The following is a 12,549-nucleotide window of genomic DNA, read 5'->3' on the forward strand; positions in this document are numbered from 1 at the left end:
GCTGTAAGTTCAAAAGTTATAGGAGCAGAATTCGGCCATTCGGCCCATCAAGTCTACACTGCCATTCAATCATGACTGATCTATCTTTCCCTCTCTAGCCAATTCTCTGTACTAATCAAGAATGTGTCAATCTCTGCCTTAAAATATCTGTATAACTGCAAAGTATGACTTAATCCATCTGTACCCTTCCAATTTTGTTTGCCAATAGTGACAGGGGAAAGAAATTGGGACTAATTAAATTAAGCCGTATTTACATAGCACTTTCATGATAAAATAGACAGAGTTAAGCATGCCATACTTTAACGTGTATATTAATAGCTGATTAAAAATCTCACAGCGAATGTTGCTGTTTTATATTGTTTTAATGAATTTATTATAATCTTAATAATATTTAATGAATTTATTATAAAATATTGAAATAGTAGTTTAAGTTCAAAAAGAGTAGTAACAAAGCCTTGCTTAACTGTAATGTAGAAACTAAAATGTGATATAGAAATCCATTTTCAATACTTATTTGCAAGTTTTGGCGTGGCTTCTCTGTGGACTAAACAACAGGGGGGAAAAAACCACATTGATTGATAACGATGTGAAAAAGAGCAGGAAATGATATCACGCCACCACTTGCAAAGATGAGTTGTGGCTGTGCAGCAATAACCTCGCTCAGGGCGCAGCAGCTGTCCCGCTGAGGGACGCCTCCGACACACCCAGCTGAGACAACCCACTCCCAACAAGCACAGGCGCTCTGAATGCAACGCCAGCGCCCGTTACACCCGCTGCTCCGTGATCTGCTTTGTGCATGCAAACGCCACAGAGGCCGGGCTGCACAAGTTCATTCCCCACCGGAACACCGACCTCCTTTGGGAAGTTTCAGCTTGGAAGTGAACGAGCGACTGTGGCAAGTGGCCAAGCCATCTCCTGTACTGACGCAATGTGCAGTTTAACCAAGTCGCTTTGTTTTTCGCTCCTGTTGGGCGATCGTGTGGATTCGTTCTAGGAATCCGATGGTGACTGTTTAATGTTTGCTGGAGGATCTCGCTCTGAGTTCCTGGAATCTGCTTTGGGGCTTTACAACGTTTAATTGCACGATAATGAAGCGGCGGCGGGCTGTTGCTGTTTGCAGGAGTCCTTGCCCCAGGCGCTGGGATTTCATACTCTTTGTAGCAGTGTTTCTGATCATGAACGATCCACGAGTGGTGCAAAGTGAAGAGAAGTCGTGTCACGGGGCGTTTGATCTGTACTTTGTACTTGACAGGTAACATTCAGCGAGTGGGTCGGGTTTGGGGTTTGTGTTGGGGCAACCGCAGCTGCCAGCTCAAGTGAGTTGAAACGTAGAGCGATGAAATGAATTGTGGGCATTGATAGACCACGTGCGGTAGTAAATGGGGAAATAAACAGGCAAAATGAGCAAGAACTGAGCTACTTGTCCAACCGCAGGAGAAACGTTATTCTAAATAAACTTTTAAAAGTCTTTTCTGGTCATTAAATAGGAGCAAGAAAGTGAAGGGGGAGGGGAGAGAGAGTTATAACTGCATAATTATAAATAGTTGATTTTGCTGTCTTGATCGAGCTGATTGTCTGTTATTTTGCAGATCCGGGAGTGTTTCTGACAACTGGGGTGAAATCTATGACTTTGTGGAAACACTGGTCCATCGATTTGTCAGGTAATGTTCAGCAAATCTACTCCACGAACTTTGGCGCAGTTAGTGCATGGAGAAAAGTTTTGTTTAACTCAGTTCGTCGCCACATGTGGGAAGTAAGAGGCAACAGAAACGGAATCATCTTTCACGGGCCAAATGCGAAATAAAAAAGTTTGAAATTTAGATAAAAAAGTGAAATTTGAAATTTGTGTCATACATCAGGTGTTGCTTATTGAGGATTAATGCATTTTGTGTCGGTTTTTTCTTGCAGTCCCCAAATGAGATTATCTTTCATCGTGTTTTCATCCCGAGCTGATGTGAAGATGCCTCTCACCGGTGACAGGTCTGTCAATTGCTTTGTTTTCATTCTAAGCGGAAATGCATTAACTAAACTGTTGTTATCAAACCTCCCACAAAACATACTGTCATCATTATTTATTCTTGAACATTCATCCAAAGTTCTCAAATATGTTGCCTCCACTCCAATTTTATCCAAATTACATCTTGTTTCTGTCCTACCTAATCCCTCCATAAACAAAATACAATTCTATGTATTTTTTTAAATGATGACTTTCCTGTAAATTACGTGAGATTAAATATATTCAGAAGTTACCTTCGGGCCGATCTCACTGGTCAGTGCCAACAATTCTGAACGCAATCTCGATTTTAAAAATGGCATTAAGTTCTAAACTTCCACACTTGCTGATCAAATGCAGAAGTCCTGGAATTATTATCAGATTTAGAATACTAAGGTTTGATTGTTAGACATAAGCGTCATAGGGAGATGCAGCATGGAAACAGGCCCTTTGGCTCACTGAGTCCACACCTATCATTAACCAGCTATTTACATTAATCCTATATTAATCCCACCTTTTGGTCCGGTCTGGTTGATTCTCCCATGCATCAGCACATTTCAGTCATTCCAGAAAAATAATGCAATGACTACGACCTCAGATCATGGCATTGTCATGGTGTGCTGGCCTGCAGTGATACCTGGTCTCCTGTTTACCTTGGATAAACACGGGGCCACCTACAGCAGGCAAACCAAAGCAGCGCAGACATAAATAGAGATGTACTCTCTCCACAAATTTCTTCAGTGCCACGTAGAAATCCACAGAGATGGCAAAAAGATACCCTGCCTCATCTGAGATGGAACCCATGGATCCCATATTAAATCTTAGAAACCACCTCTGAACATATTGAGGGGCTGCCGAGGAAAATAAGTCAATGGAGTATGATTTTTGTACTCCAGGAAATAGTGTATTAGGTAATAGACCTGAATGGCCAGGTCTAACAAATGGTATCCTTCAGGGCGATGTGCTGAAAATTTAAATCATTGAAGTATAAGGAGATAAAATAGAATCAATTGGGCACTGGGGATGAATTGACAGAGCAAACTGTCCATTTCATCCAAATGAGATTAAAGGATCAAGAAAGATCAAAAACAATTGGACAGAAAATAGGCTGAATTAAGGTCAAATTAGTTAAGTATAAAGTGTGGGAAGGAGCGTTTTCAATGAGAGAAAAAGACAGACAAATGAAAAGTAAGAAAAAACATTATAGAAATATTTGAAAAAATTTCCAATGGTTCTCTTTAAGGGCTGGATCACTGGTTGAACACCTTTGACAACTTTAACATTGTTATATTTGTAAATACTACTATATTTGTATATACAATTCATAGACGTAACTTTGCAGGTTGATTACAAAGAGGAAATGCAGCAAGTTTACAAAACACGTTGAAGAGTTAAGATGTTTAATGTAATACCCACTCAGTCTCTTATACAATTCAGTGTATGAGCCAAGAATGACTTGGAGCTTGGCCTCCGATTAAGCACACAGCCAAGCCTTCTCTGCGTACTGCAATTCAATAACTCGAAGTTGCTGTGAAAGTGGCTCTGGGGTGGAGATGAGGGAGATTGAATAATTTTCTGTTCATCCTGCAGATTAGTTGGTTGTTGCTGCAAAGCTAATGATGGACTGGCACAAATTTTGATGAGGTGTAATTTGCACCATATGTCTTCCTCAACAAAATTTCTGCATTATTTATGTGATAATAATGATATGCACATTAAACAGTGTTATGTGCTGAGTGTTTCAATGCATTATTTCCCATGCACTATGGATAAAACCGTTTAAGTTTAGGAAGGAATTGGGCATGAAAGGGTATGAAAGGTTTATTCCCATAATGCATTAAATGTGAGCCTAAATATTATGGAAGAGGGACTGTTAATTGGGTAGAGGGAGAAGGATTGGTAGCAGTATAGATCTATCCTGGTGCAATTTAACCATTGAAAGGTCAATGATAATTAAGTCATCCTTTTAAAAGAATTGCACATGCTTGTGCTTGCATAATTTGGGTCATGAACAATAAGTTTGGAAATTAATAATTACTTTTTTAAGATGTGTTCTATGGGGAACAAACTAACATATATGCATGTGACTGAACCTTTCAATGCATACTTGTTTTTATTATGTTTGTATAGACAAATAATATTGAGGGAAGTTAGTCTTTTATGATTCTTGACATAATCAGCAAGATCTATGACTTCAAAGCCAAACAGTTTGTCTTGTGGTTTCTCATTTTTCATGTGTATAGTGACAAATCTTCATCAACAACGTTAAACTATACAAAATTAATTAAATGTATTTTTAAGGTATGCATTTGCTGTAGGCAATAGTGCCTACTTGGTTATGACAGATTTTCATTCATTTCCTAATGGTTAAGCTATTTGAAATTATATTCCATCTTTCCATTGGCTGAGAAAATAATGTAGTTAAGTTAACTGTCTGCAAGGTTTTGATGTATTGAAAGTGTACTATGGCAGCATGGCATTTTGAAAACAAGCTTCACTGTGTTAAATAATACATTTTTTATGACTGCCATAGCTATTTTTGACAGACGTTGTTTACAGTAGTTTTAATTTCCTGGATAATGTTGTGAATTATAAGTGTAGAATACACTTTTGTACAACATATATGCAAGTGCATTTTTGCACGTGTGTATCATGCAAAAACATTCCAAGAATGTGATAATTAAAAAAATTGAATTTAAAGCAATCCCAGTGACTTGGGTGTAACTGAGTGCACTGATTGGTTTGGAGGACATGGGATGTATAATGATTACGCTTTGAGGAATAGTCATAAAGTTTATATAACAGTCATTAAATTTATAGCACACTTGCCCCTTAGTGTCTGTATTGGTCTATTCCCTAAGGGATCTATTGAGATAGAAATTCTGTGGATTTTGCAAATTTGCCAAGTTCAAGTGTTAGAAAGTTGAACATTTCAGTGCAATCTTCTGTGCTGTAACAACAATTCATTCAAGCACTCGTTTTGCATTTCTGGTAGTTAGATGGGATAAACATAAATTTACTTAAATAAATTTGATTAGATTTTGTGGGTACCACATTAAAAAACATTCTGCCCCCCCTAAACTTTTTGTTCACACGGGACTTGCTGGAAGTATGGACACAATCACATGGCTAGACTATCAGATCTCAGTTGACAGTGAGAGCTATAACAATTTAATAGGATTGTACAATTTTGCAGTGCAACAGAAAGCCCTTTGCTGTACCATATCTGTGTCAGTCCATGTTTCACCTTTACTCTGTAAATACCACCTACTCAAGTAGGTGTCTTATTGCCTTTTGAAAAGCCTTGTGGGCTTTTTATTTTTCAAAGCAGCTTTCAGGTTGTGCAATCTTGATTTTGAAGAAATTATGCTCTATCTTCAAATGTAGAAAACACTAGAATTTTGAATAATTGGTTTCCCCTTCTCAGCTGGGAAGAACAATTTTAGTTTGTCCAATCTCTCCACTCATCGTGGGTTTATCATAGTCAATCTCTGTAACCTTACCAGGGTTTTGACGCTTTTCCTGAAATCTGGTGTCCAGAACATATACAGCATTCTCTGCCTGAGGCCTAACCAGCAGTTTATAACAATTTTGTACAGCTTCTTTGTTTTCTTTATTGGTAGCCTCCACGTAGTAGCCAATTATCCTATATTCTTAATTGCCTTCTGAACGCAGCCTGCCAACTTCAAAGATTAACCAACCTTGGGTCTGCTCATGCCTCCCTGCCAAGTAGCAGCATTTAGATTCTACCGCCTTTCTCTGCTGTCTCTCCCAAAGTTCTTTATTTCCTTATATCCACATTAAAATGCATTTGTAACAGTGTGTTTTCTTAAATCAAAGAGATTTCTGAATTGAGGTAAAGGAAGATTGGGAGGAAGGCAAATTTGAGTCAAATCAGGCACGGAAAGAAAAATGAAGAAAGATTGGATTGTGTGGAACAAAAAGCCTTTGAAAGGAAATGAAACATTTTACACACCACATTTTAAAGATCACTGATAATAACTTCTCACGTGAAGTAAACTGGCTGGATAGTTCCACTCAGCAGTTGGAATAAGAATGGGGAAAGAGGAGTGCTATCCGCACGATATAGGAACGATCCTGCTCTCACCGATAAAATTGAATAAATGGGACAAATAAAAGTATCCTTGAAATTAAATAATTTATAGACCGAAAAGGAAAATTGACTAATGATAGAAAAAAAAAACGGGAGGAAGTCAACGGGGGGGGCAGTATCTCGGGAGAAAATGGAGAGGTGGTTTGGGTTGGGACCTTTATTTAGACCAGGGGGTCGGCAACCTGTTTCTGCATAGGGGCCAGGACCCATATCTGTGAGCGGATGGTGGGCGACATAGAAATATTTATATATTTAAGCAATATAATGTCTACTGAACATAGCAGTTAGTTTGAGACACTGCTATTGAAACTACCCTCATCCCTCTCTGTCCTAAATTTCATGCAGACCCTTTGTTACCCTCTATTCCCCCTCCTACCCATTCACTTGCTCTCTCCCCTTTCTCTCTTCTTCTCCCTCTCTAAAATTTCCCCCTCCTCCCCCTCTCACCCCCCCTCCCCCTTTCTCCACCTCCTCCCGCTTTCTCCACCTCTTCTCCCATCGCTGAGAGCTCACTGGGGTCTTTATCACTCTGTAGAATGCAGCAGCCCGAGAAGGCTGCTTGGTTCCACGCAGCTGGGGAATGGCATTAGATTGATTTTTTTCCCCATCTTTTAACTTTACTTAATAGATGTCTATTGCTCTGTACCATATTCTCCATTGCCTATGTTGAGATTCATCCCAGTATTTCAAGGCATACCAATTGGATTATGGTATTAAAAATGCAAAGCATGTTGAGGTAATTTTAACTGCCTGGAAACTTGATCAAGTAGTGCTGGTTTAACGTGGTGTGTAACAAGTTTTTACTGAATCACCATGATGTAGTGCCTGGTGCTGTGGGTGCTGCCAGACTGATGGTGCACTGTTGCTTTTAGCTTGGAAGATGACCAAACATATGCTAATAAGAAGACCCTGGCCTTGGTTCAGACTGCAGTTTCACCATGTGAAATATAGTCTGGATCATTGATTATAGAAAGTATTGCCTAACAATGAGGCACCCTGAACAATGTAACAGCCAGAGACTCACATACGAGTCTGTCTGTGTGGAGTTTGCACGTTCTCCATGTGACTGCGTGGGTTACTTCCGGGTGCTCAAGTTCCTTCCCACACCTTGAAGATGTGCAGATTTGCAGGTTATTTGGGCCACTGTAAAATTGCCCCCAGTGGGTAGGGAGTGTGGGAACGTGGGATAACATAGAGAACGTGGGATAACATAGAACCAGTGTGAATGGATGGTCGTCACAGACTGGGCTGAAAGGGCCTGTTTCCACACTGTATCTCTAAAATCTAAAACCAGTAGGCTGGGTGGGCAGTGGTGTTCTGACCTGCTGCAATCCAGATTGCACTCCCGTCATTGTGGATCAAGCTTCCCATCCCAGCAGTCTGCTTCCTGCATTCTCAGATTTCTTCCCGCAGTCAGTTCTTTATTCTACAGAGATGTTTAGGTTCTTCAAGAACAGCAGTGGTGGCATCTCTCTGTTCTGACTAAACAGTGATCTGCTCCTTGTGGGAAGCAGCTTCTCCGTTTCAGCACGGGAGTCTGTATGGGAGTAACTCCGCTTGCTCTCAGGCAACACACGGAATATCTCTGGTTGGAACATTGGGAGTAAAACTTTGGCAGCACCCAGTTGACCCAATAACCCTGTGCAACAAGATTGTTACCAGACTCCTACATAGAAAGGAGGGTTATCAGGTTCTCCTGGACTTTTACAAGTTCCAGAGTTACAGCTAGATTCCTTGCCATTTCAAATATTCAATCGGGCGGGCAGAATAATGCTCCAACCATCTCAGCATATGCTGAGCATTTAACAAACCACCGGAGGAACGCAGCAAGTTAGGCAGTATCCGTGTATGTCCGTAGGAATGTGTTAAATGTCAGTGAATATGGGTTAGTCATAATGGGGCGAGTGGTGAGTGAGCTTGGGGAGAGGTAGATTAGTGGTGGTGGAGGTAGTTATGTGTGGTTTAGTCATAGTCATACAGGAATGCATTCCATGGAATAGAGTCCCAGCCTGCTCAACCTCTCCATATAGCTCAAGCCCTCGAGTCCTCGTAAATCTTCTCTGCGCCCTTTCTAGCTTGAGCGGCATGGTGGTGCAGCGTAGAGTTGCTGCCTTACAGCGCCAGAGACCTGGGTTTGATCGTGACTGTGGGTGTTGTCTGTATAGGTTTTCTCCGATTTCTCCCCCTCATGCCAAAGGCCGACCACAGTTCGTAGGTTAACTGGCTTCTGTAAATTGTCCCTAATGTGTAACATAGTGCTGGTGTAGGGGGTGATCGCTGGTCGGCCTGAAGGCCTGTTTCCACTGTTTCGCTAACATCTAAAGTCTTAACAACATCAGCATGTAGGATAATAGTGAGGAGGAGTAAATGTGGGACATTGTAGTGAATGTGAATTGATGGGGATAGGGTAAGCTTGTGCGGGGTGAGGAGAGAAGTGTTCAGGATACATGAGGCTGCAAATGGAGTAATGGGTGTAGATTAATCAGGGTAGGGATGTTTCTTTATTCATTTTAGTGGGATCTTGGGCCTCTGGCAGGGCAAGTAATGTTTGCCGTCGCTAAACGCTCCACTCTTTAAAAACATTGATAATGGGACAACCGAGTGGCTTGTTGGGCCACCTAGTCTGGGACTGGGGTTAGATGTAGGCTTGATTGATCAGGATGACAGATTTCATCTGATGGGTTTTTACAACCGTTTGGTATTTATCTTTATGGGTATTTGTTGCATTTATTATCAAGGCTGGTTGCTGTACAAATTCTGTAAAATTGGATTTAAATTTCACAGCTGATGTAAAGACAAATTACAAATCTGATTTGTTTTACATTCTCTGTCGCCCACTGCAACCACCATGAACACAACAAAGACACACACACAGACAGACACACAGACAGACACACAGACAGACACAGACACACACACACACACAGACACACAGACAGACACACACACACAGACACACAGACAGACACACACACACACACACACACACAGACACACACAGACACACACACACACACACAGACACAGACACACACACACACACACACACACACACACACACACACACACACACACACACACACACACACACACACACACACACACACACACAGACACAGAGAGAACACTATGACGTGATACCTAAAAACATGAAATTTGTTTCTGGAGCATTTGATTGAAAATTTGCAATGCGTTGCTTTTGGCAACAGTATTACAAATGATGTCAACACCATTAATTCTGAAGTCTTTTGCGTTTATTTCTGAAGTGACTATTCTAGAAAAAAAATTCCATTGTGCAAGAGTCCACAGGAAAAAGATTGCAAGTCTCTGATTCAGCAATTGTTGGTAAATTGAAAACAGGAGCAAAATCTTCAATGTGGTAGATTGGGGAATGGGAAACCAATGAAAACAATGACAAATTAGGCTTTGATTAGGACTTTATTCAGTGAGATTGTGAGCTTTATAAATAGCTTATAAACAAAGCCGCAACTGATTTGAGTGCTTTTTAGTAACTCAGTTAGAATATGATTGTTTATCATTGACAAACCACATTTTGACACCATTGTTCAAAATAGGCACTAATTTTGTTAAATATTTTTGTATTTGAAAATGTTCTCTATTGAATATCAAGAAAATTGATCTGATCTCAGAGCTAAGGTAATTAAAGGAAGATGACGTGAATATTATTTTAACATTTATCATGGTTGATGTAATGCACATTTTCCTATCTAAATAGATAAGATACATTTAACCAAATACACAGTTGGAGGCAAATGTTTATAAAAGAGAGAGATGTAAAAAGAAAAACATTGCTTTTTAACCATGTCTGAGAAATAATTCATTGTCATTGCGTAGGTTGACTGGCAATCGAAGATCTATAGTATTGTGTGGATTCTTGTAAGTTTGGTTAGTTAATTTACAGTCACACAGCATTGAAACAGGCCCTTCGACCCAACTTGGCCATGTCAACCTACATGCTACATTAGTCCACCTGCATGTGTTTGACCCGTAATCCCTCCAAACCTATCCTATCCATGTACCTGACTAAATGTTTCTTACTCGTTGTGATAGTACCTGCTTCAATTACCTTCTCTGGCAGCTCGATCCATACACCTACCTTTGTGTAGGACAAAAAGTTGCCCTTCGGGTTCCTATTAAATCTTTCCCCCTCACCTTGAACCAATGTGTCCTCTGGTTCCCGATTCCCGTACTCTGGGTAAAAGACTCTGTGCATTTACCCGATCTATTCCCTTCATGATCCTGCAAACCTAGAAGACCACCCCTCATCCTCCCGCGTTCCCTAGCCTGCACAGCCTCTCTCTATCACTCAAGCACTTGAGTCCTTGCAAGATCTTTGTAAATCTTTTCTGCACCCTTTCAAGCTTAAAAATAATTATATGGTATTAATTCAGGTTATATTATCGTAGTATTAAATAAGGAACTCAATTGTTAGGTATATGTATACCATTTGGTGTGCTATACAGTTAATCAAGTGTTTCTTGGTATATGCACAAATATGTGTTAGGTACAGGTACAATGAGCATGTTGCTTGCAGTAGCATCACAGGCGGACTGACTCGGACGATGCACAAAAGCATAGATTGTGCATAAATTATCCAAGGCAGCAAAAAGAAAAAGACTCTCCAAAGAAGAGAAATTAGTGCAAAAAGACAACAAGAAATCAAGTCCATGGTAGTGTAAGAGATAGTCTGCGACATTCAGTTGACAAAGTAGGTTAGGGTTGTGTTGATCAGTACAAGAACCTGATGGTTGTAGGAAAGTAGCTGTTCCTCAATTTATGATTTTACATTCCCGTGCCTCCTGCTTGATAATAGCAGCAAGAAGAGGGCCTGGCCCAGGTTGTGGGGTTACTTGATCCTTCTTGAGGATGATTTTGATGTTGTGGAAGGAAGAGGCATTGATGTAAACCTTGGGTTCATGTATCGGTGTAAGCCCTCTGTAAGCAGTGGGAGGAGTGCACCACCACACAAACGACTCGGGAAGACACACAGTGCTGGAGTAACTCAGTGGGTTAGGCAGCATCTTGGGATAACATGGATAGGTGATGTTTCAGGGCGGAACTTTTCTTCAGACAGGGTCCTGACCTGCAACCATCTACCCGTGTTCTTGCCTGACCTGCTGACCTACTCCAGCACTCAGTGTCTTCTTTTGTAAACCCGTATCGCCATTTCCTTGTTCACGGCCTGCTTTGGCAACTCAAACACCCAGGGAAAAAGGAGATTACAAAAAGTGGTGAACACTGCCTAGTCCATCACAGGTACTGACCTCCTCCACCGTCGAAGGGAATTAGAGGAGACACTGCCTCAAAAAGGTCGCCAACATCACCAAGGACCCACACCACCCTGGCTAGGCTTACATTTCACTCCTGCCATCAGGAAGAAGGTGCAGGACAATAAACTAAACTGAACTGAACAGGAGGCGCCTAAAAACTATGACGACCAGGTTCAGGAACAGATTCCTCCCAACAACCATCAGCTATTGAACGCTGTGTACTCCAACTAAACTGCAAATTACCAACTGCCTTGATTGCACTAGGGACTCGGGCTTTGTTTTTGCATGATATATATATTTTTAATTTATTGAAACTTATTTATTTTACTATTTAACTAATTTATTGAACTTATTGCCCATTGTATCTATGGAGTACTATGTTTACATACCTGTTGTGCTTTTCACTTTTCCCGTTTGGGTAATATGACAGTAAAATACTCTTGACCTCTCCTGGTAACTTATTGTATATATTTTTGTTGTAGTTGCATCTAATGTGCTTGTAAAGCTGCATAAAGTAAGAATGTTATTGCTCCAGTTCATATCCGGTGCACATGACAATTATAAGTATTTTGATTCCTGATGCTTGGGAGAAACCATATTGTCAACATCGGTGAGAGATCGCGATTTTTTGCAAACATATTGGAATGTGAAACTCATTGAAGAATGGTCACATTTGATAATACATAGCAAATCATTTGGAAGATGTAAGTTCCATCAATTAATCTTTTGGTTTCAAGAGTGAGTGATCAACAGAAAAAGCAGAGGACCTACAGACCAAAGGAGTTGTCGGCATTACAAATGAAACCCCATTCTGTGAAATAGATGTCAAAATACATGCCTGCCAGTTTCACAATGTGATCGAATGAAAATAATAGCTCAAGTTTAACATCATTGAATGCAGCACCAAGAGAAAGAACACAGATTTTACAGAATGAGTTATGCAGGGGAGGACAATAGACAATAGGTGCAGGAGTAGGCCATTCGGCCCTTCGAGCCAACACTGCCATTCAATGTGATCATGGCTGCTCATCCACAATCAGTATCCTGTTCCTGCCTTCTCCCCATATTCCCTGACTCTGCTATCTTCAAGAGCCCTATCTAGCTCTCTCTTGAAAGTACCCAGAGAACTGGCCTCCACCGCCCTCTGAGGC

General features: G+C 40.7%; 1 protein-coding gene across 1 annotated transcript in view; it reads left to right on the forward strand.

Annotated features, from left to right (window-relative positions):
* The first annotated feature begins 642 nt into the window (after nt 1–642).
* Nucleotides 643–12,549, forward strand: part of antxr2a (ANTXR cell adhesion molecule 2a) — a 205,167-nt gene continuing 193,260 nt past the window's right edge. Inside the window, exons 1-3 of the mRNA XM_055640235.1 lie at nt 643–1,252; nt 1,590–1,661; nt 1,909–1,980. Coding sequence (XP_055496210.1) covers nt 1,089–1,252; nt 1,590–1,661; nt 1,909–1,980 — 308 coding nt within the window. The 5' untranslated portion in view covers nt 643–1,088. The remainder of the gene's footprint in view (nt 1,253–1,589; nt 1,662–1,908; nt 1,981–12,549) is intronic.

This window comes from Leucoraja erinacea, chromosome 1, assembly GCF_028641065.1.
Source record: "Leucoraja erinacea ecotype New England chromosome 1, Leri_hhj_1, whole genome shotgun sequence".
Classification (NCBI taxonomy): Eukaryota; Metazoa; Chordata; class Chondrichthyes; order Rajiformes; family Rajidae; genus Leucoraja; species Leucoraja erinaceus.